General features: G+C 53.5%; 1 protein-coding gene across 1 annotated transcript; it reads right to left on the minus strand.

Annotated features, from left to right (window-relative positions):
• Nucleotides 1-9,119: 9,119 nt before the first annotated feature.
• Nucleotides 9,120-17,265, minus strand: LOC142004925 (olfactory receptor 10A4-like). The gene is made up of 2 exons (XM_074982605.1): nucleotides 17,134-17,265; nucleotides 9,120-10,088 (listed from the first exon to the last, which is right to left on the minus strand). Exons 1-2 carry the CDS (start codon nucleotides 17,263-17,265, stop codon nucleotides 9,120-9,122), a joined length of 1,101 nt encoding a protein of 366 aa, XP_074838706.1.
• Between the last annotated feature and the right edge of the window lie 7,530 nt (nucleotides 17,266-24,795).

Consider the following 24,795-nt stretch of genomic DNA (forward strand, 5'->3'; position numbering starts at 1 on the left):
GTCCTTACAAAACTTCTACCCACAGATTGTGTCTGCACATAAAAGCAGGTCGATCTTTCAATCCGCTCTGTCAACAAACCGCCCCCCTCCCCCGCCCCCGGAGCATCTACAAGGCTTTTTAACACATTTTGCACGTAGCTGCTTCACAGGTTTTGTCAACGACACCCAACAAAACCCCAGTTTTGTCTCCACAACTGTAGGGTCAATGGAGCCCTTTTGTGCCCATAAACAATTCACACCCCCTCCTGGTGTGTGCTCTTCCAAGGAGAATAATGGAGGTAGATGACCAATTCCCCTCGATCCTCTCACTCCTGACCTCTCCAGGGCCCTTTAAAAACCAGGGACTGCGACTCACTTTCCCTTTGTGAAACAGGGCGATGCTGCAGCTCCCTGCCTTGGTAGGAAGGCTCTGAGGGCCAGTCCCCTGACGACCGTGAAGCACTCAGGTACAAGGGCCAGGAGGTGGATCTCCTGGGGACAAAGGCAGTGAAAGCGGACAGGACATTGCTCACCACTTTCCTGTCAACCTCAGAGGCTGCCGAACTCACTGCAGCTGCTAAGGAGTGGAGGCTGAAGCCTCGCCCAAGGACTCAGCTCCAGACAGCTGGATGTAAAAGCCTGAGCACCTCTGGGCTGAGCTGAGCACCCACAGCTGTTGGGTCAGCTGCTGGAGGAGACCCCTAAAGCTCCATCCAGGTGCCAGCCTATGAGCAGGAGAGAGACACTCACAGGGATAGTACAGGATGCTCCTCAGCCCTTGTCGGACAGGTGGCTTTTGGACACTGGAGGCTGGCAGGTCCCAGGAGATGAAGGGCGTTCGGTGTCCGGCTCCCACTGAAATTCTGGGGCTTTGGAATTTCAGAGTAAAGCTTCTAGTGAGCTAAAGCTCCAGGGAATGTCAGCATCTCATTGCTCCGAGCACCAGCCTTTGGGAACGTACAAGTGGGGAGATTTATAGCTCTGTCTCCTCGCTGGAACTGGCCCCTCCTTCTCTGCTGGCCAGGACCACAAAGATCAGCTCTGACCAGACATCTCCCACTGAAATTCTGGGGCTTTGGAATTTCAGAGTAAAGCTTCTAGTGAGCTAAAGCTCCAGGGAATGTCAGCATCTCATTGCTCCGAGCACCAGCCTTTGGGAACGTACAAGTGGGGAGATTTATGGCTCTGTCTCCTCGCTGGAATTGGCCCCTCCTTCTCTGCTGGCCAGGACCACAAAGATCAGCTCTGACCAGACATCTCCCACTGAAATTCTGGGGCTTTGGAATTTCAGAGTAAAGCTACAAGACAGCTACAGACGGGTAAACTTCTCTACAAGCAAGCAGCCGCCCGGCAATCTCATTCTGGTTTTATCTGCAGCCCCAGATACCTCCCATCGCTCTTTCTTGGTTTCATTCACACCACCACCTTGCCCCAGCATCTCTTAGCTGAGTCCTGCAGACCTGGTCTGGGAGAGCCAGAGGCACAAAGACCTCGGACCATCCTGGGAGCAAAGCAGCTGTGGTTTGTCCTTCCCCTATCTGCTGAGACTGCTCTGGGAACTCCAGGTAACATCTGGAGATCCCTTTGGAGGAGCACTTGCTCTGTGAGTGCCAGATGCTACCTCCCCGGCTAAGGCTGTTCTTTCCTGAGCGGTGCAGCCCTGAGCAGCTCTCATCGTAATGCTAATAACCAGTCCCCACCGTCGCACCGCACACTGTGTGAAGGAAAAGTCCGTACCTGCTGCAACTGGCCGTGGCTGTGACCTCAGAGCCGGCTGCCTCCCAACCATCCAGGGCGTCCTGTGGGGTCTGAGCTGATCATTGCCGTCCTGGCCAGCAGAGGAAGACGACCCAGTTCCAAGGAGGTGAGAGCCTCATAAATCTCCCCGTTAAGTGTTCACTAAGGCTGGTGCTGGGCATGACGAGATGCTGAAATTCCCCCAGAGCTTTACTAGGAAAGATCACGAAAGTTGTTGCTCTGGAGCTCTGGGGATTCGCCCACAAGAGGCGTCGTTAGTAACTTTAGGAACTTTCCGCAGGCTGACTTTGTGCCATGTGAAGAAACACTTCTTTGGGTTGTTGTAAATCCGCTCCCTGCTGATGTCATTTGGTCACCGGCTAGTCCTTGTGCCACGGGAAGAAGTAAATAACTCTTCTCTATTCTGTTTCTCCACTGAGTAGAGGATTGTGATTTGCTTCGCTGACAGCAATTTCTCCTTTAGTCTCCCAGGTGGAGAAAGTTAAACTGTTCCAGCCTTGGAAGTGTTTATTCTGAGCAATTGGCTGGAGCAGAAAACGTTCAGTTTCCCCAGGGAAAACCTGCTTTGCAACCAGAACAAACCCAGTGTGGGACAGGACGTGTTTCGAAGGAACAAAACCATTGATCTGAATTTCATTCTGGTTGTACAGAGCAGGACTGTGGCTGCTCCCTTCACTCTGGGGACTGAACTGCCCTGACAGCAGGTCCTGCCGTTGGAATGGGAACCAGGCGAGTCCCCAGGCCCGCAAGCGGAGCGACCCCACTGCACAGCACCAGCAGCGGGTGTATTGTGGGAATCCCACTGAGAGGGGCAGTAATATGGCCGTTCCTGATCAAGGGGAGGACGTCCAGCCCTGGACTGAGACTCAGCAGGTCTGGGCCCACCAGTTTCCAGCTTGCTGACTTTAGGCAAGGCCCCGCCCCTGTCTCTGCCTCAGTTTCTCCATCTGTAGAATGGGGATAATGGACCTTCTCTCCTCTGGAAAGTAGGTTGTGTGCTGCTGAAGAGATGACCTCAGAGTCAGTCCTAACTGTGTGACAGAGCCTCCAGCAGGCCGTGGTTCCAGCTGAGGACGTACAATACACTCTAGCAAGAGAAGGGGCCTTAATAGCAGCGCCCTTGTGCCCACACCAGGGCTCAGACCAGTGTCTGGTTAACACCTCTCCGCTCACACTGGTCTGTATGCTGAGGACTGACAAGCTGGGTGGGGCCGAGGGAGCAGCCCCTGGGACGTTACTGCCCAGCCCGCTCTGCCCCAGACCCAGCTGCCATTCAGTGGGGCGCCAGGGGATCCCTCCAACCTCCAGAGGGGCTGGCCAGGGCCAGGACACCAGCCTTGGGGGGGAGGGGTGGGGGTGGCAGTGACATCACAAAGGCCTGTGGCAGGACCTCAGCCTATTGGAGGACAGGGATGACCTCACAGAGAGACCCTGACAACAGCCAATCAGGACAGAGGCGCGAGGGGGACGAGCTCAGAGATTCCCGCGGCTTGGCAGCAGCCGGCGCCTCCCCAGGGTCTCTGCGGGGGCCGGAGGGAGAACTGGGACCGACGGGCGGGGCCGGAGGAGCCTCGTGGGCGTTTTCTCCTTCCCTGCGGCCGGTGGGGCTGGGCCCGGGGAGAAGGTGGGAGCCTCCGAGGGGTTTGGAGCCTGCTCGGTCTGGTTCCCCTTCGCCCCTTTCCCTCCCTCTGGCTGCCCCCTCCTGCCTCCGCCCCCTTTCCCGGCCCCCCGCCAAGCAGGGTGGGTGGGGGCTGGGGTGGGGCGGGAGGCCTCCCACGGAGCTGGGGCTGGCGGAGCGCTGGGAGCCGGCGGTGACCTGGGCCGGCCTTTTGGACGTCTGCTGAGACCCCTCCGCCCCCCGCGCCCGGAGTCTGGCTGCTGCCTGGCCGAGCGGTGGTCACCGGCAGGGGAGATTCCCTCCCGCTTCTGTTCTCCTCCCGCCGCTCTCAGGGAGTCGTCAGTGACGGTTCCCAGCCGGGCGGGACGGGCCCAACCCGTGGGGCTGCGCAGGGGCTCTGCTTGGACCGGGTCCCTTCACCCTTCACCCGCCATTGCGGGGAGGGCAGAGCGGAGGCGAGTTACGTTTGCAGACGGTCCCAGGCTGGGGGGCGAGTGCGCTGGAGGACGGGGGCAGAATTCGATCTGATCTGGGCACCCTGGAGAAACGGCCTGAGGTCAATGGGGTGAAGCTGAATAAGGCCAAGCGCAAAGTGCTCCCCTGAGGAAGGGCCAATCCGGGTCACACCCAGCCGGGGAAGTGGCTGTCGAGGGAGGGGTCCTGCAGAAAGGGATCTGGGCTCAGAGCGGAGCACAAGCTCCAGAGGAGTCAACAGGGTGAGACTGTTGCCAGAAGCGCCAACCTGCTTGTGGGCGGCACTGCCGGGTGTTGGGAGCCAGCCAGGAGCAGCAATTCCTTCCCCCCGCTCTGCGCTGAGCAGCCTCCGTGGGGCTGGTGCCCAGGGCTGGCCCCACACTTGAGGGAAGGTGGGGAGAAGCTGCAGAGGGGCTGGAGAAGAGCCCAAGGCTGAGGAAAGGTGCAGAACATGCGCTGGGAGGGGAGGGGAGGAACTGGGCTGGGTGAGGCTGGGAAGGAGAAGACCGAGGGGGACGTGACGCGGTTTGTAAATGCCTCAGAGCGTTTTACGGCGCAGGGAGAAAACGTCGTTGTCGTTGGGCTCTGAGGACAGGACGAGAAGCAGCGGGTTTAAGGGGGGCTGGGGGGGTCGAGCTGCTTCTCTGCACTTCCTGCCTTGGGGCAGGTCCCGAGTCCCTCTGGGGCTGTGTCTGCAATGCCGCCCCCCTGCGGCAGAGGAAATGCAAATGAGGTGCTCATTAGCATATGTCACTCTCTCATTTGCATAGCCACGTCAACCCATTTTCCGCAAAAAGGAAAAAAAAGAAAAAAACCAAACAAAAATCCCCCTCCCTTTTAGTTAAACCTGGGACCCCCCCCATCCCCCCCTTCCCCTGCAGGCTCTGCAGGGCCTGGTCTGGCCTCGGGCCGGCCCTGCGGGGGACCTGCGGGCAGAGCCCCAGAGGGCAGCAGGACAGCTGGGAGGGGAGCGTGGGGGTGGGGGGGCAGTTTCCCTGGGGGAGCGGCAGAGCCCGGCTGTAACTCACCCCCACCCGCACTGCCCGCGAGTGACCTCTGAGCCGGCTCCCGGACCCCGGCGTGGGCAGGCGGCTCCCACAGGCCGCAGGGCGGCAGCTGCAGGGCTGCACCTGGGAGTGACCCTGGGGCAGAGTCAGAGCCGGGCCTGAGCCAGACGTGGGCCCAGCTCATCTGCTCCTGGCTCAGGGAGCCCCTGGCACTTTAAGGGCCCATGTTCCAGCCCCGGCTCCAGCCAGGCTCCTGCCCGGCCACAGAATCCCCAACCCAACAACCAGTCCCTGCCCGACACCCCGACGTTGGCAGCTCTGCCCACACTGCGACTCCAGCCACAACGTCTCACCCGCCTGCCCATGGGGGGTTTTACCCACACCAGCCGGTGCCCAAAGGAACCTGCACGGCCCTACGGCGGGGGTGGGCGACCTTCTCAAACCACAGAGCCCAACTCCCTCTGAATTCAGAGCAAGGGACCAGCAAAGAGCTGGGAACAAAGCTCATCTGCATGGCTGGAAACATCCCACTGAACTGGGAACTGACGTGAGTGACCATCGCATCTATTGGAACAAAGAGATAATGTTAACAAATCCCCGGGACCGGATGGTGTTCATCCAAGGGCATTGGAACCTGTCCTTTGGATCAGCTGTCGTACGTAATGACGGGAAGATTGCTCATGGGACACCAACGTTTAAAAAGGGCTCGAGAGGTGACCCTGGCAATTCCAGACTGGTGAGTCTAACGTCAGTTCCGGGCAACTTAGGTGAAAAATAAAAAGAATAAAATTGTCAGGCATGGAGAAGAACAGAATTTGATGGGAAAAAGTCAACCTGGTTTCTGCAGAGGGAAATCATGTCTTACTCACGTGTTGGAGTTCTTTAAAGGCGTTAACAAACATACAGACAGGGGAGACCCAGTGGATTTAGTATACTTAGATTTCCAGAAAGCCTTTGACAAGGTACCTCATCAAAGGCTCTTGTGTAAATGAAGTTGTCCTGGGATAAGAGGGAAGGTCCTTTCATGGACTGAGAACTGGTTAAAATCTAGGAAACAAAGGGTAGGTATAAATAGTAAATTTTCCTAATGGAGATGGGTAATGTGGTGTCCCCCAAGGGTCAATCCTAGGACCAATCCTGTTCAATTTATTCATAAATGGTCTGGAGAAGGGGGTGAGCAGTGAGGTGGCTCAGTGTGCAGATGACACGAAACTGTTCCAGATCGTCAAGACAAAGGCCGACTGTGAAGAACTTCAAAAAGATCTCATCAAACTGAGTGATTGGGCAACAAAATGGCAAATGAAATTTAATGTGGATAAGTGGAAGGTAACGCACATTGGAAAAAATAACCCCAGCTGTACCCACAATACGATGGGGGCTAATTTAGCTATAACTAATCAGGAAAGAGATCTTGGAGTTATCGTGGACAGTTCCCTGAAAACCTCCACGCAGGGTGCAGAGGCCGTCAAAAAGGCCAATAGGGTGTTAGGTATTATTAAAAAAAAGGGACAGACAATAAGACAAGTAGTATCTTACTGCCCCTATATAAATCTATGCTACGCCCACCTCTTGAATACTGCGCACAGAGGTGGTCTCCTCACCTCAAAAAAGATCTCCTGGCACTGGGAAAAGGTTCAGAAAAGGGCAATTCAATGATTCGTGGTTTGAAACAGGTGCCATCTGAGGAGAGGCTAAAGAGACTGGAACTTTTCAGTTTAGAAAAGAGGAGGCTGAGGGGGGACATGATAGAGGTCTATAAAATTACGACAGGTGTGGAGAGGGCAAACAAGGAGAAGTTATTTACTTGAGCCCATAATACAAGAACTGGAGGACAGAGCTAGATAAATTCCTGGAGGTCAGGTCCATAAAAGGCTGTTAGCCAAGGGTTGGAATGGTGTCCCTGGCCTCTGGTGTCAGAGGCTGGAGACAGATGGCAAGAGAAAAATCATTTGATCATTGTCTTGGGTCCCTCCCGTCTGGGGCACCTGGCACTGGCCATGGTTGACAGACAGGCTACCGGGCTGGATGGACCTTTTGTCTGACCCAGTATGGGAGTTCTTAAGAGCTGCGTCTACACGTGCACGCTACTTCGAAGTAGCGGCACCAACTTCGAAATAGCGCCCGTCGCGTCTACATGCGTCGGGCACTATTTCGAAGTTAACTTCGACGTTAGGCGGCGAGACGTCGAAGTCGCTAACCTCATGAGGAGATAGGAATAGCGCCCTACTTCAACGTTCAACGTCGAAGTAGGGACCGTGTAGACGATCCGCGTCCCGCAACGTCGAAATTGCCGGGTCCTCCATGGCGGCCATCAGCTGTGGGGTTGAGAGATGCTCTCTCTCCAGCCCCTGCGGGGCTCTATGGTCACCGTGGGCAGCAGCCCTTAGCCCAGGGCTTCTGGCTGCTTCTGCGGCAGCTGGGGATCTATGCTGCAGGCACAGGGTCTGCAACCAGTTGTCAGCTCTGTGGATCTTGTGTTGTTTAGTGCAACTGTGTCTGGGAGGGGCCCTTTAAGGGAGCGGCTTGCTGTTGAGTCCGCCCTGTGACCCTGTCTGCAGCTGTGCCTGGCATCCCTATTTCGATGTGTGCTACTTTGGCGTGTAGACGTTCCCTCGCTGCGCCTATTTCGATGTTGGGCTGAGCAACGTCGAAGTTGAACATCGACGTTGCCGGCCCTGGAGGACGTGTAGACGTTATTCATCGAAATAGACTATTTCGATGTTGCTACATCGAAATAAGCTATTTCGATGTTGGCTGCACGTGTAGACGTAGCCCTTATGTTCTTATCAGTAAACCTGATACTCCCCGATTCTCTGTAACGGGACGTCTGCTGCTGCAGGTGTCTGGAGCTGTGGGGTGCGAGGGGCTCAGGGCAGGGTTCAGGCACAAAGATCCCAGCCCCCCAGGCACAGCCAGGGCCAGTCTGTTCAGGTCCGTTCGGGTCTCCCAAAGAGGAGGGAGATGAGACACCTGGAGCAGGGGCTGGGGGATGGGTGAGCCGCGTGGGGTAATTGTCTGCACTCCCGGCGGCGGCAGTAAGGGAAGTCAATGGGCTGGGAAAGCCGGGGTCCTGGCCAGTGGCTCCCAGCCCTCCCGCTTACCCCTCCCTCCATCGCTGGCAGGGCGAGAGAGGAGGCAGGGGGCTTTCACAGCTCCTCGTCTGGCTCCAGCAGCACCGGGCTGGGCTGGCTGGGCTCTGTGCAGGGCGGCGAGGCCAGGCCAGGGCCTGCAAGAGACTTGTCCCGACTCAGCCCCTCCAAGTCCCAGTGGGCATCTGGCAGGACTGTCCCCATCTTGTTACTCTGCTGAACTTCCACGAGTCAGTGGGGTGTCCACCCAGCCCCATTCAGCACCAATCCTCCCCTCTTCCCCTCCCTGCCCCACAGGTGGTAAGAATCAACTTGCTCTGGATGGAGCTGTGTGGAAATTCCTCCACCCAGCATTACAATGCAGCCACCTGTGGGGTGGGACGTGACGGCTGCCTGATAGAGCACTGCAGTGCTGCCCCGGAGTCAGTTCCCCAGTGCTGAAATGCAGCCACTTCTGGGGTGGGGCAGAGGCCCTATATAACAGCATCCAGCAACGCCGCAGTGCGCTGCAGCATCGGGGTAAGAAAGACTCCATGGCTGGTGAATGGCAGGGTGGGGCCATTGCCTGAGGACAAGGGCTGAACCTCACCCCTGCTTTCCTCTCTCCGGATGGCATCTCCCAGCCGTAACCTCCCGGGGAGACAGATGGGGAAACAGGCCCAGACCTGGGGCAGAGCCTCAGCCAAGGTCGCCCAGCGAGTCACGGCAGGGCAGGGCTGGGCTGGAAGCCGCTGTCCTGTCACTCAGCCGCAGCCCTTACCCACAGTACGATCCATCGCACACAGGTCTGTGCTGGGCCGAGTTCCCAGGGCAGCCGGCAGGGTCTGGCCCCCTCTGCATTCCCCACACCGGCAGCACGTAGCTCTCCCCCGCCCAGAGTCCCCGGCCGGCTCCGCGTTCTTGGGGCGAAGGGGCCGATGGAGGGGAGGATGATCCGGGTGCAGGAGAACAGCAGCCCCTGCGAGGAGCCCGAGGGACAGAGGTGTCAGCTGGTCCCTCCCATCTACTGTCTCCTGGCTGGGGCTGAGGAGGGGGACTGAGCCTGCCCCAGCGAATATCCACATCCCCAACTGTTCCTGGCCTGTCTCTCCGACAGCTGGGATGGACATCTGAGCATCCAATTTCAACCCCATTGCTCAGCCCAGGCCACCTGACCCCCACCACCCAATTTTGACTAACTTGACTTCTCATTCTCTAGTTTCTCCAGAGGTGAGAAAAGCTGCTCTTCTGTACAGTTCTTCTCAAGGCTCTTTTCACCTCTTTGTTCCTCAGAGTGTAAATTATGGGGTTCAACGCTGGAGAGACGATAGTGTTCAATAGGGAAATCAATAGGTCACTTTCTGTAGTAGAGCCAGTGTTGGGCACCAGGTAGGTGACAAGGGCCGTTGCATAGAACACAGTCACCACCGTGAGGTGGGAGGAGCAGGTGGAGAAGGCTTTACGCCTTCCCTCCGCTGATGGCAGCTTGAGAATGGTGGAGGTAATGCAGATGTAGGACAGGAGTGTCAACAGGAAATTGCCCAGGATGAACACAACTGTCACCATGAGGGCTACAGCCTTAATCTGCGACGTGTCGGCACATGCCATTTTCAACACTGGTGGAACATCACAGAAGAAGTGTTGGATGCGGTTGGAGCCACAGAAGGGCAGGCTGAAGAGCCACGTGTTCAGAGGAACTCCCACCGAGATGCCAATAGCCCATGCAGTCCCCGCGAGCAGAGCACACACCCGGACGCTCATGATGGTTGTGTAGTGCAGGGGGTGACATATGGCCACGTAGCAGTCGTAGGCCATGGCTGCAAGTAGGCAGCATTCTGTGAGGCCCATGATGGCATTGACGTACATCCCTGCTGCACAAGCTGCAAAGGAGATGGTCTTTTCCTCCACCAGGAGGTGAGCCAGCAGCTGAGGGACCACACTGCTGGTGAAGCAGATTTCCGATGCAGACAGGTTCACCAGGAAGAAATACATGGGGGTGTGGAGGGAGGGGTTCAGCTTTATCAGCAGGATAACGAGCAGGTTCCCCGTCAGGGTGAGCAGGTAGATGACCAGAAGCACCACAAACAGAAGGATTTGCAGCTCCTTAAGGTACGAGAACCCCACCAGGAAGAGAACATTGGAGATGATCTGGTTCCCTCCAGGGTCGCCCTCGGAAGAGGTCATCTGTAGGGGGACAAAGAGACCGGGTCTGAGGCACATCAGAACTGTGACTGCAAATTAAAACATTTGTCCTGGTTTCCTTCCTGTTGGGACCCTTCTGACTAACACCTGCTGAAATTTCTCTGTAAATTACAGCGACTGACCCGGCCTTGCTCAAGGCTTAAAGAAGCATTGGGGACATTTGGTTTGTGTGCTCAAGGGTCTGTCTCTTTGAAGTCAGGTTGCTCCGGGCTCCTCACTGTCACTGGGTTGAGATGTTCACTGTCTTCTCCCGTCCATATAAAGGTGAGTTTCCCGGAGTTCTTCATTTTCTTCTGATGGAAGAGCCGCTTGTCTCTGTCTCTGTGTTTCCAGTCCATGTTGTCTGTTTGTTGCATTTCCAACAGCTCTCGATGGGGCCGTTCTGTGTGAATGGGAGGGAGCTGGACCTGACGGGGATCTAATTCCCTCAGTGAATGTGGCGCTGTGTAAGTTGTGTCACTTCCAGTGGGAAAGTGCATTTCCTGCTCTGCGTCTCTGCCGTCTCGCTGGTCTGAAAGGCGTGGTGAGAAGGAATGGTGTGGTGGGTTGAACCCATTGTTGTGGAGCACCCTAGCGCAGCCCAGGGGTGAAGGTAACAGCTGTGTGTTTGTGGTACCCTTGTATGGGCATCCCCGGCCGTTGGGGGGTTTCCCCATGAGCTGTGTAAGATATGTCAGTGGGGGTGGAGGCAGGGGTCTGAAAGCTGGTGGGAGGGAGCGTTGGGGCAAAGGAGGCGGGAGGGGAAGAGGTGGGTGGTGGAGGGGGGGGAGCAGAAGCTGGGAGGGTTCGGGACCAGGGCAGGGGGCAGAGGGTGCTGCAGTGAGGGCGGGGGTTGTGGGGGAGGCCTTGTTGTGTGTGGTGGTTAAGGGCAGGGGATGGGGGTGTAGAAGTCAGAGGGGTTGGGGGGACTCAGGGCAGGGGGTGGGAGGTGCTGGAGTGGTTGTACACCAGGGAGATGATTATTGACAGGGAAGGGCCTATGAAGACAGGGATGGGTCAGGCAGAGGGTTTGGGGGGTGGGAGGGTCGGGGGCGAGGGCAGGAGCTGGAGGTGCAGAAATCACAGCAGGGTTTGGTGTGGGGGGTCTCAGGACAAAGATGGAGGGGGATGGAGTGAGGGGAGGGGGCTCAGGACAGAGGGTTGCGGGGGCATTAGGGCAGGTGTTTGGGTGGGGGGCGGTCCTTGCCGGGGTGTGATGGAGTATGTGCAGGGTCTGTGAGGGTTGGGGCAGCTCAGGGCAGGGGATGGAGGGTGCCAAATGGAGGGTGCGGTGTGGGGGTCAGTGCAGAGTCTGGGGGTGAAAGTGTCACCGCAGCTGAGTTCCCAAATACCATTTCTTAGACGAGGGCACATTCTCCTCTCATTCGTATGTTAGTGATACGAATAATCACACAAGTGCCCGGATTCCCCTGCAGTGACACCTCACACCAGCAAACGGACACCGTGGAGCCGAAACATGCTGGAAACCGTTTTCCGATGGAGAAGCCCCCTGGAATCTGAAAGCAGTAGGGGACTTTGGCCCTTTTGCACTGCACAGTGTTATTCTTCCTTCAGTGTTAGTGCATGACCCAAATCATTCCTGCCTCCCTCACAGCCAGTTCTGCAATACGTTGGTTTGTGTCCACATACGAGACAAGACCCAGGGCCAGCACCTTACATGGTGTAAATCATAACAACGCCAGGGAGCTGCACTGAGGACAAAGGAGTAATGGGCTTAAACTGCAGCAAGGGAGGTTTAGTTTGGACATAGGAAAAATTTCCCAGCTGTCAGGGTGGTTAAACGCTGGAATAAATTGCTGAGAGGGGCTGTGGAATCTCCATCCCTGGGGATGTTTAAGAGCAGGTTAGACAGACATCTATCAGGGACCCTCCGTGCAGTGCAGGGGACTGGACGCAACGACCTCTCGAGGTCCCTCCCAGTTCTAATGTTCTATAATCCTATGTGCCTCTGAGTTACACCACTTGTGAAGCTTTCTTCTATGATGGTAACACAAGGAAATTTGCAAAAAAGATCCGGTGATGTAGGAGACATTTCCTACACGTTTTACTTCAGGCTCATTTGGTGAAAAGGAACTTCACAATCGCAGGTGTGACCGTGAAGTGACAGAGCTGAATTAAAAATGAGACACAACAAATGGATTCTGCCTGCGCTTAACTTCCTCACTATGGGGCTCTCACAGGACTGCAGCAAATAACAGTGAGCTCGTAAGCAGAAACCAGAGTGACAGAAGAGACACACTGAGTGGGAACGCCCAGACCTGGAGACTGTGTTCTTCTGACTCTCAATGACACACGCTCTCCAAGAGAACAAAGAGAGAACATGAAATCACAGGAGCAAAGGAAAGGGTGGGGCTGAGCTACGCCCAGTGCACATCACAGAACCTTTTAAAACAGCTGTGAATGATATTTTCTAAACATACAGAAGCGGTGAGAATTCTTGTGTCTGTCTTAAGAGCTCCTTTGAGGAACCTACACTGACATTATGAAGGACTTTCCTCAGCACGACCATGGCACTAAATGCAGAGCTGGCCAGGAAATGGAATTTCCATCCCGTGGGAAATGCCAGTGTGTGTTTTCACACTGAATCAATATCAAAAGTTGAAACAGCAAAAACTCAAATTACAGTTCACAAGAGTCCGTATGAACTCAAAGATCCAACACAAAATGTTTTCTCAGTGTTTACGGATGGAAAACATCCATATAGATTAATTCTTTTTCCAGAATGGATTTTGGTTTATGTTTTCATTTCTTAGTTGCCATTTGGACAGTGTCTAAACAAATGGAATTTATTTCATTATTTGGCCTTCTTTAGTTTTCAGAAGAGAAGAGTGAGGTGGGGATTTGATAGTCGCCTTCAGCGTCCTGAAGAGGGGCTCTAAAGAGGGTGGAGAGAGGCTGTTCTCAGTAGTGACAAATAGGACAACAAGGAGCAAGGGTCTTAAGTTACAGTGGGGGAAGTCTAGGTTGGATATTAGGAATAACTATTTCCCCAGCAGGGTGGGGAAGCGCAGAAATGCGTTACCTAGAGAAAGCAGTCAAGTAGCACTGTAAAGACTAGCAAAAGGGTTTCTTAGGTGAGCTTTCGTGGGACAGACCCACTTCTTCAGACCAGAGCCAGACCAGAACAGACTCAATATTTAAGGCACAGAGAAGTGGGTCTGTCCCACGAAAGCTCACCTTATAAACCATTTTCTAGTCTTTAAAGTGCTACTTGACTGCTTTTTGTTTTGATGGAGTATAGACTAGCACGGCTTCCTCTCTGTTACTGTTACCTAGAGAGTTGATGGAACCTCTGTATCAAGAAGTTTTTAAGTCGCCGCTTCACAAAGTCCTGGCTGGGATGATTTAGTTGGGGTTGATCCTGCTTTAGGCAGGGGGCTGAGCTCAATGACTTCCTGGGTTCCCTTCCAGGCCCAACATTCTACGATTTACTCACCACTGAGAATAAGGTCCGGGGAGATTCTTGTCATTGAAAGCTCAGTGGTAATTTCAGTGCTCTTCCGGTCACCCAGACAGCCCCTTTAGAAACAGGAGACCATGCAAGAAATTAACAAAGCCCCATTGTGTAACGAAAGGGCTCAGATAAATTCAGCTGAGAGAGACCCCCTCTAAATTCGTGGGCTTCACCTGTGGAGCATGTGCCGTGGGCGTGTTCAGGAGAGGATATTCTCATGAGGAGAGATCAGATGGAGCCCACCCAGCCGACTGTGCTCAAATTCATAAACAGCACACAGCTTACACTGCTTACGGAACAACAGCTGCACTCAGAGTCAGTGGATAATGAGGAGGAGAAGGAGGAGGAGGTCTGGGGAGCAGAGGGGAGAAAAGACACCACCTTACGAAACAACAGGACAGGCAGTTCCACCTCCCAGCTGCTGCTGGTGCTGGACGTGCTGAAGGGAACAGGTGTGTTTATTACATTCACTGGCTTCTGGGACCAAGTCCCTCAGGCAAAATTTCTTGCCGTATTCCCCAGAGGAAAACAACACTGCCTCAGGCTGCAACAAACAAACGTCACTGAGAGAACCGGTTTGTAGGAAGTTGTATCATCGTCATCCTCATCTTCACCTGTATTTTCTAAATTAAAACCATTCTGAGATTTGCTCTCCTGGTAAATTATTTGACCTGTTTTGCCTACAAGGAGGACTCATTTGTCCCAGGAAGACACCCCAGAGTCAGGGCTGGGACAACCTCCAGGGCTCACGGCTGCAGTTTCCTGATGTTCAGAATCTTGTCTCAGAGCCATGATGAGAGCCCAGGAGCTCTGACTCCCACTCCCACCTGCTCTAACCATTACACCCCACTGCTCTGCCAGAGATGAGACCGGAACCCAGGAGTCCTCACTCCCAGACCCACTGCCCAGACCACAGGGCCAGATTCTCCCTGACCCCAGGGGCAGGCAGAGCCACCCCTGCTAGGGCCCTGGCCTTGGACAGGGGAGAGCAATGAAGGCCCACGTCCCCCCTCCCACCACACGCTGGAGAGGGAGGGAATTGGTGGCTTTAAGCCCCACTGTGCGCCCCTGAGTCTGGGGAGAGTGACTGAGGCAGAGATTGTCCAAGTGACCTAGGAGGTTTGGGCACCTGTTATTAACAAGAAATGGAAGCAGGTGCTCAAATCCCCTAGGCAGCTCTGAGCTGGCACCTGAGATGTGTGCGGAGCTGCTGCCGCTCTCGGGGCCAGGAGGGGATCTGGGCTCAGATTCTCCTGACTCCTGCGGCTCCATCCCGCGAGCTGGGCGGAAGGACTCAGACGGGGCAGCGAGTGGTCCGGTGGCACCTGAGAGACTGACAGCAACGAACTCAGTGGGCAGAGCCCGTTTCCCAGCTGAGACGAGCCCCACGGGGGTTTTTCTCCAAAAGCTGCTCACGTGTGTGTGCGCAGGGCTGCTCATGCCCCAACTGTCCCCCCCACCAGAACTCACGCCCCAATCCGCCCCCCCACTGGAACTCACGCCCCAAACCCGCCGCCGCTCCCATGTGGCATCACCTCCCACAGCCCCCCCACTCTAAACTAATGTGCCCCCAGTGTGTGTGTGTGTGTGTGTGTGTGTGTGTAAGTATCCGTGTTTATGTCTATAAGTGTCTCTGGGTGTGTATGTATGTGTGTGTGTAAGTATTTGCGTGTGTCTGTCTGTGTAACTGTGTGTCTGTGTGTTTGTGTGTATGTCTGTGTGTCTATCTGTGTGACTGTGTGTGTTTGTGTGTGTGTGTCTGTCTGTGTAAGTGTGTGTGTGTGTGTGTGTGTCTGTGCAGTGCAGGCTCCGCCCCCGGGGCAGGCCCCTCCTGCTCTGGGACCTCCGTGCAGAGCGCTGGGACGGGGCCCTCCCTGCTCTGCCCATCCCAGGCCAGGGCCGAGCAGGGGTGTCCCTGGCTGCCCCTGGGGTCATTGGGAATCTGGCCCTGTTGTTACTGAAATATCGGTCCGCCTAGCTGAGAGCCAGTAACGACCAGACAGGGCTAAGGAAGGGCTTTACTTCTGCAGAAAGAAAGGCGAGCCAAGTACATGGGTACAAAGACTCCGCCTGGATACAGAGCTGAAGAGCCTTTTCTAATGATAGCGAGATAAACTCCAGCCAAGCTAACATCTCATTGGTGTTTACTGCAAGTTCTCATAACACTGCTTCTCTGCACAAGCAAAAGCAAGCACAGGAAAACCAGTTAAGGGCCAGTTTCATCCGCTTCATGCACTTGGGGGGTGTAGTTCAAAAGTGTAAACTGCTGAGGACCTCTCACATGACGGCTGTTGATTTAAGATGGCTGCAAACTGCCCAGGCCGAACGTTCCTGTGACAGTCCCCCCTTCGGGCCTGACAACCCAAAGGCTAGTCAGGCCCGTTGCTATACTGATTGCAAGGTGGGAGGATCTCTGGGTCGTAGGCTCCGCTCAACATGGACTCTTATATTATCCGAAGTTTTAGCAAGAGGAGTCTCACTACACTGCAAGCAAACTAAACAACAGCATTTAACTACCACATAGATTAATATAAACCCAGCTAAAATTAACAATCCGGTCTGCAGTATTGATTTCAACATTCCTCCTAACCGTCCTCCCCAATTCGGAAGCCAGTCAAACATATGATCCCACCAACTGTCGCTGGGTGGGACATAGGCGGCTTCTACTGCTTCTTGGGCTTGAGCTGCAGCCCTGACTACATTCTGATACATTTCTGTGGAGGTGTCATTAACAGACACACAACATTTTTCTCCCACTAGAGCACACACACACCCCCCCTTGCGCTGCTGAAAGATAATCCAAAGCTGAGCGATTTTGGAGTGTCATGGTGCGGACCTGGGCCAGTTCTGCAGAAAGCCCTTGGATTGCTTGTCCCAGGTCATAGACGGCTGACTCTGTAACTGTGGCAATCTCTTCTAGCACCATTTGCAGGCGGATTACACAGCGCCCTGTACATGCATCGGCGACTCCAGTAACCAAAGGGATAATACCAGCCATAGAGCACCCAATAAGTGTTCCTGTGGTAAGGGGCTCCTTCCAAGACCCATTTAAGGCCTTATTTATTCGAGTAAGGGCTTGTTCCCTGGTTTCATCCTCATCCCTAAGGGCAGCGCCTTGGACGTTACAGACCCGCCCTTTAGGGAGACTGTTATGTATGGTGAGATGAGGGGACAAATAGCCTATGTAACATGTCCCTGTCCAGTTTGCAGGAAGGATCTTATAGGCCCTCTGCCCACAAACAACATACTGGTCTCTGTAAGGGGTCTGTCCTCTACACCAAGTAGCCACCACCCATCGCTCCATCGCACAACTCTGCAGGCCCTGGTTCCCACCGGGAAGCTGTACCCACTTGTTTGGTTCCGCATAAAGCACCATTTACCCCATACGACAGAGGTGACAGTGTAGTCCCAATCTTGGGGGCCGCTCGGATTTCCCCTTGTTCTATTCCAAAAATTGTCATCAGACGACCCCTTCCAGGCTAAGCCATCCAACACAGCTAAGCCAGGGGTATGCAGGGGTACTGCGTCCATAGGAACGCCCACCTGTGGGGTCACAGGGCTGTTTGCACGCACCCAGCAGGAAGACTGATTTGTCGTTTGTGCCACAGTTTTTGCAAGAGTCACAAAGGAATTGCGCTCATGACATTCTACTGTGTCCCCAGCCAATGTGAGCACATAAATGGCGACCAGGTACTGCTGCGTCATGTTAGTCCGTGACCTCCTTTCCACGACCCCTTCGGAAGAGAACTTTTACCCCTTCCAAGGGCTCAGCAGTCCAGGCCTCATCTGCTCTTGGCCCTTCCGGTTCATGCAGGAAGGGCTAGCGGAGCTCCCCCGAGGTCCGGCGTCATCTTCTTCTGGCCCCAGCCTAGGGGCTAGTTTGAGCCGCGTATGGTGGATCCAAGTACCCTTTTCCTTTCCACATACCGCAGTGTGGGAAGTAAGGAGAACTTGGAAAGGACCGACCCACCGGGGCTGAAGGGTCGCACTCTTCCATTCTTTCACATTGACCCAATCTCCTGGCTGGATTCGGTGAGCAGGCACATCTGTTGGCAAGGACTGGAACTGGGCTGCATACTTGTGGAGAGAGGTGAGAGCAGTTTGGAGGGTGGAGACAAAACTGGTCAGTTCCTCGTCTCCCCAGGTGACCAGGTCAGTCACAGGTCCCGGGTCAGCAAATCCAGTATATGGCCTGCCAAATAAAAGTTCAAAAGGTGAGATACCACGTCTGCCTCGAGGGGCAGTTCGGACAGCTAAAAGAGCAAGAGGTAGAGCTTGAAGCCACCTGAGACCAGTCTGTGCACATATTTGAGAAAGTTTGAGCTTTAGAGTTTGGTTCATTCTTTCCACCTGGCCAGAAGAGGGTGGTCTCCACAGGGTACGCAGGAGCCAGGTGATGCCCAGGGCCTCTGCGATGCACTTGATAACCTGAGCAGTGAAGTGAGTGCCTTGGTCGGAATCGATGGACCTAGGTGGGCCAAACCTGGGAATAATACGGTTTAGCAAAACCTTCCCCACTTCCAAGGCCGTGGCCCGTCTGGTTGGGAAGGCTTCAACCCACCCGGTCAATTGACACACAATTACAAGGAGGTGTTTGTAGCCTTGGCATTCAGGCACCTCTGAATAGTCAATCTGGAGTCGTTCAAAGGGGGTGTATGCCCAGAGTCTCGCACCAGGGGGGCCTTTAGGTTCCCCCCTTGGGTTAAACTTCACACAGATATCACAGGTTGATAGAATTCTTTTGGCCTCTTGAAATACACCTGGGGCGTGTCAGGGATTTTTCATCCCTCAGGCATTACGCCCCCGTGGGTCAGGGGAAACAAGCCTTTGGCCATTAAACATCATTACAGGTACAGGGAGAATCTAAAATCACATAGGCTGCCATTTAGCAGCCCCCTGTAATGGTCACTCTGAGTCAGTTGGTTTCCCCGGTAACCCTGAACTCATAAACAACTCATGACCTGGGGTTTAAAATCCAGGCACCTGACTGGGCGCAGGTGGAAAAGCCTCTAGAAGTTTCCACAGTCCAGAGGACCTGTTTGAAAGCAGGCCCTCAGAACGCTCGCATGTAAATAGCCTCATGAATCATGCATGAGATCATAGGATATAAGGCGGCGCAGCACAGCGCTTGCTGGCCCTTGGCGCAGATACAACTCCGCTGCCTGTATGGGGAGGTGTTGGTCCTTGAGGCGTCCACCAGCCCCTAGGCCAGCTGCCTCACAAGCAGCGAAGGCTTTGCGAAGAGCTCCAGCCTGAGAAGACTTTGCGAAGGGCTCCTGAGTCAACACCAGCATCGCCCAGCAGGGCCGCCTGCTGCGGTGACAGCTGGCATTTTACCTCAGCACTAAAAAGCCCATGTCTACACGTGCCGGCTACTTCGAAGTAGCGGCACTAACTTCGAAATAGCGCCCGTCACGGGTACACGTGTTGGGCGCTATTTCGACGTTAACATTGACGTTAGGCGGCGAGACGTCGAAGCCGCTAACCCCATAAGGGGATGGGAATAGCGCCCTACTTCGAAGTTGAACGTCGAAGTAGGGCACGTGTAGACGATCCGCGTCCCGCAACGTCGAAATAGCGGGGTCCGCCATGGTGGCCATCAGCTGAGGGGTTGAGAGACGCTCTCTCTCCAGCCCCTGCGGGGCTCTATGGTCACCGTGTGCAGCAGCCCTTAGCCCAGGGCTTCTGGCTGCTGCTGCGGCAGCTGGGGATCCATGCTGCATGCACAGGGTCTGCAACCAGTTGTCGGCTCTGTGGATCTTGTGTTGTTTAGTGCAACTGTGTCTGGGAGGGGCCCTTTAAGGGAGCGGCTTGCTGTTGAGTCCGCCCTGTGACCTTGTCTGCAGCTGTGCCTGGCACCCTTATTTTGATGTGTGCTACTTTGGCGTGTAGACGTTCCCTCACAGCGCCTAATTCGATGTGGTGCTGCTCAACGTCGATGTTGAACATCGACGTTGCCAGCCCTGGAGGACGTGTAGACGTTATTCATCGAAATAGCCTATTTCGATGTCGCTACATAGAAATAAGCTACTTTGATGTAGGCTTCACGTGTAGACGTAGCTAAAGGGTGACAAGCAGCCCTGAGGTAGATCAGGCGAGCGGTGAACTGGCCTCATCACTAGGGTGAGGTACTGTGCGCTCGCCTGTTGAAACCCAGGGTCTGCCATCTACACAGCAAGCAGGCTCTGAGGTGGATCAGCTGGTTGGCGAACTGGCCTCACCATTAGGGTGAGGTACTGCGCGCCCAGCTGTTGAAGCCCAGAGCCTGCCATCGAAGCGGCACCCTCGCTCCCGCCGCCTGCCCCCCTGCGGTGACGACACCACCTACCGGACACGACCCACCTGCCTGATGAGACCACAATCACCTGGACACGTAAATCCACCACAAGCCTGAGGCCCAGCCCAGGCCACATAGACTTTCACAGGCCTGAGGCCCAGCCCGGGCTGTACAAACTATATTATCACAATACTTTGGGCATTGGGTCCCCAGTTGGGGGTTTCGGGATCGCAACCCGGGCCGCGCCCTTCCAGGGCCGAGGAAGGACCACACCCGGGGCTCGACCCCAGGGCCGGGCCTAACTGCCCATACCTACATATTAATAGGCTGTACACTTGTATTAATAAGTTCTGTAGTTATAGTTTAATTCAGTTATAGCTTAATTAAGTAGTTATATATTGTTGTTTGCATAGTAATTATTTTGTTTATTTAGTGTGCAGGCGGGTCATCTCGGTAGAGGCTTGACCTCCCAGTTGCCCTACACACCCTGCATCCTACCTTACCCCCTTACCTGTCCCTATCCTCCGAGCCCTGGCTGAGGAGGTAACGTTGCCCCTCACTCAGCTGGGAGGAGGCCCTAGCAGGCAGAGCCCGGGGGTCTCCAATTGGCTGGAGTAGCGAACCAGCTGGGGCACAAAGGGGGAAGGCAAATTGGCCTTCCCCTGCCCAGAGTTAAAACTATTTAAAATTACCTTTACCTCTTTCCTTGGATGTTCCTTTTAACCTTCCTCTTTGCCTCCCAACCTAATAAAAGCCACCATACAGGTCGCCTCATGGATTCTTTAGTACTTAGCATTGTAAGTGTTTAAATGAAATACTATTGTTGCAATTCAGTATATTAGTAGTAGTAATCACTAGTTTATAGACGTAGTTACATTGTAAGGAATTATCTACTGTGTTACATTTGTTGTTCCCTTTTTTCCTGTTGTTTGTTCCGTTAATAAACTTAGTAACTGTTTGCACCTTCACAAGCCTTCCCCTTGCCGTCTCACCCTTCTCCCTTAGAGCCAGCCTCCTGCCTGCCAGGGCAAAATCTACCAGCCTCTCTAACAGCGGTACAGGGCCAGTGCACAATCCCCGGGGCCTCCTGCCGGAGGTGGGTGGGAGCGGCTGCCAGAGGGGCGGGGCGGCCTCTACTCATCGCCGGGTCTCCGCCGTCCCCTCCTTATCCTCGTCCCAGGCCTCTTGAGGATCCGAGCGGTATCCTGGTGTGGGGTCAGTGTGGCCTTGGCCCGTGACTTTGCCCGCACCGACAGGGCGTACCACAGTCTATTTACTATCTGACACGGTTTCCACTCTGCGGTGCAGCCTGAGCAAGACAGGCCGTAAGGCAGCCTGCAGTAGGGCCTTTCTCCCATCAGGCATTTGCCACTCCCCCCTTTGATTCTGTGTTGCCCCCTCTTTCTTCCATCTAAGGACTCCTGGCGGCTCAGGGTTAATCAGGACTGACTCTGGTGACTGAGGTACGAGAAGCATCTGGTTGGTCATATAGGGTTGCAGGGAGGCTATTGTGGAAGCAGCGTCGGCTCGCCAGTTTCCAAGGACAGTGGGGTCATTCCCTTTTTGGTGTGCCTGAACATGTACAATGGCAAGCTCTGTAGGCAGGTGTACAGCTCTTAACAACTGCAGGATCTGCGGTCTGTGGGCTACTTTGGTACCGCTAGAGGTGATAAAACCTCGCTCTGCCCAAAGTTGGCCCATTGCATGGCAGACACTGAAGGCGTAGTTGAAATCAGTATAGAGGTTTACAGACTGACTTGCTGCCAGCTCACATGCTCGGGTGAGGGCTATTAATTCTGCTGCTTGGGCTGGGGTAGATGGTCCCAGTGGTGCAGCCTCAATTACCTCAAACTGGGTGGTTACTGCGAATCCAGATACCCGCCGACCTTCCATTACCCGTGCTGATCCGTCTGTGTAAGGTTCCAGGTTGGCATTTTGGATGGGCACATCCGATAAATCTGATTGAGACTTTTCCTGATGGTGCACCACTTGGAGACAATCATGTGAGCATTCATGGTCCAGAAAAGGCAAGAGGGTCACAGGGTTTAGTGTATGACGTTGTTCAATTTTTAGGCTGGTCCTGGACAATAAGGAAATTTCTAAATGGGTCAGTCTCTGGGTTGTCAGGTGTTGGGTGCCTTTCTGAACTAGCAGTTGTTGGACTGCATGTGGGGTTTGTAAAATCATTGAGTTGCCTAATGTAATGTTCTCTGCTTGTGGTACCAGGAGGCCAGCAGCAACTAGCTCCCGAAGGCAGCCAGGAAGCTACTGGGTCTAGTTTCTGAGAATAGTAGGCCACTGGACGTTCCTTGGACGTTCTGTGATAAAAAACACCACTGGTTCCCAGGCCCTCCTGGATCTGGGCTTGTTTAGTTTACAGAAGAGAAGACTTAGAGGTGATTTAATAGCAGCCTTCAACTTCCTGAAGGGGAGCTCGAAAGAGGAGGGTGAGAAACTGTTCTCAGTGGTGTCAGATGGCAGAACAAGGAGCAATGGTCTGAAGTTGAAGAGGAAGAGGAAGAGGTGTAGGTTAGATATTAGGAAACACTACTTCACCAGGAGGGTGGTGAAGCATTGGAATGCGTTGCCTAGAGAGGTGGTGAATTAACCATCCCTCAAGGTTGTTAAGGTCCTGGCTGGGATGACTTAGAGGGCGTTGATCCTGCTTGAAGCAGGAGGCTGGACTAGATGACCTGCTGAGGTCCCTTCCAGCTAGACTTTCACATACACCTCAGTCTTCTTGGTGTTACAGTGTCTGTGTTACTGGGTGTTTCTTCAATGCTTCTGAGAACTGTACTTCCCGGTCTACTAAACCAATACACAGTGGCTTTGGCTGAGCTAACGTTCTAACAGCAGCAGTGTAACCTTAACAGCACAGGCTAATTGTCCAAACCTAACCCCATCTGATATCTTAGGTGACTATTCCAAACTGCTGCTAGAGTGATCAAAGTTAATATAGATAGACAGATAGATAGATGGATAGATATAGATATAGATACATCATACAGCCAGGGTTGTGAGCTGAATCCTTGAGGGGTCATCTAGGGATCTGGGCAAATAGATTTCAAAAAAAAAAAAAAAAGGGATGGTGCTTGGTCCTGCCAAGAGGGCAGGGGGCTGGACTCAAGGACTTCCTGAGGTCCCTTCCAACTCTCTGAGATGTGTGTATCTCCATAGAATCACAGAATCCTGGGAAAGGAAGGGATCTCAGGAGGTCCTAGAGTCCAGCCCCCTGCCCAAAGCAGGATCAGCCTTCACTCTTTCATGCCAGTCAGGACTTTGTCAAGCCAGGACATAAAAACCTCCAGGAATGGAGATACCACCACCTCTCAAGGTAACACATTCTAGGGCTTCACACTCTATAAAATCCATATATCTCTGTCCAAGATGGGAATTACACCCCTCAGCAACAGGGCAGATGTTTTACATGAGTTTGAACCTTTGCTATTTTTTTGTTAAGACTTGTGGATGTAAGGATATTTCAAAATCTGCGCACAGGAGTTTAAAACCATATTCAAGGGAGATTACGGGAATAGAGGTGACATTTCTGTAATTCAGTAAGATTCTGTGTTTTGGGCTCATCTATATTAAAAGATCAGCCTCTCAAGTATATAATGACAAGTCTCAGATGGGTAGCCGTGTTAGTTGGTCCATGCAAAAAAACAACAAGGAGTCCCGTGGCACCTTAAAGACTAACAGATTTAGTTGGCATAAACTTTCCTGTGTAAAACACATCTGACAGAGTGTTTTTTTAATCCACAAAAGCATATGCCCATATAAATCTGATAGACTGCATCTACACCAGTAAGAAATTTCAGAAAATCAGGAATAGTTCTGAAAGAACTCTTGGAGCATCCACAGGCAAATGCAGTCTTTCAATACGAAAGGGAAGCAACATGGCTCTGCTTCTGGAAGCCATCTTCTGATCCCGGATCAGGAAGAGTGCCTCCTTTCGAAAACTTCTTTCAAAAAAAAAATGTTGACAGAAGCTCCACGGGCCGATTTTATGAAAGAGCAGTCCTCATGGTGCTGGATTTATTGCTCCCTGGCCTGTTCTCTCGAAAGAAGAGAGGCTGCGTGGATGGCCTCTATCGAAAGAGCCGATCGATCCTTCGATCCGTTTCTTTGTGTGAAGACGTGCTCTTTCGAGAAAAGTTTTTTTAGAAGAGATCTTCCAGAGGAACTTCTTTCGAAAGATCAGTATTGTGTAGACGTCTTTAAGTTGCCACAAGATTCATTATTGTTTTAAGTAGATGAGTTTTCCTGTGTTCATTGAGGACTCCATTTTTGAAACATGGAGATATACTTATCTCATAGAGCTGAAATGGACCTTGAAAGGGTATTGAGTCCAGTCCCCTGTGCTCACGACAGGATCTAGCACCATCCCTGACCATTTTTTCAAATCTAACCTGTTGTCTGCACTCCATCATTATGTAGTGGTTTTCTCTTTCTAGATCCCTTACACGGAGAACATGGAGGATGGAAACCAGACACTCATCGTGGAATTCATCCTGTTAGGATTTGGGAATGTCCCTGAAATGGAGACCCTTCTCTTCCTGCTGCTTCTACTGATCTACATTGTGACCATGACTGGGAACACCCTCATCATCACACTTGTCGTGACTGATCAGCACCTTCAGACCCCCATGTACATCTTTGTGGGCAACTTGTCCTTCTTGGAGATCTGCTACAGCTCTGCCATCCTGCCCAGGCTGCTGGCCAGTCTCCTGACTGGGAATAAGACCATTTCTGTGTCAGGCTGTCTTGTGCAATTGTATTTCTTTGGTATTATGGCAAACACAGAAGCTCTTTGCTTACAGCAATGTCTTGCGATCGGTACGTAGCAATATGCAATCCCCTCCGTTATGCTGCTCTGATGAATGGCCGGGTTTGTTTCCAGCTAGTGGCTGGGTGCTGGATCAGTAGTGTTGTGGTCTGTGGCATTGCTATTGTTTTCC

The sequence above is a fragment of the Carettochelys insculpta genome, chromosome 32 (assembly GCF_033958435.1).
Source record: "Carettochelys insculpta isolate YL-2023 chromosome 32, ASM3395843v1, whole genome shotgun sequence".
NCBI lineage: Eukaryota > Metazoa > Chordata > Testudines > Carettochelyidae > Carettochelys > Carettochelys insculpta.

Excerpts from the sequence above, each read along its gene's own strand:
- LOC142004925 (XM_074982605.1), bottom strand. The coding sequence starts at position 17,265 with ATGACGCAGCAGTACCTGGTCGCCATTTATGTGCTCACATTGGCTGGG. Across the intron at positions 10,089-17,133 it reads CAAATCAGTCTTCCTGCTGG|ATGACCTCTTCCGAGGGCGA; the intron begins GTGCGTGCAAAC and ends GTCCCCCTACAG.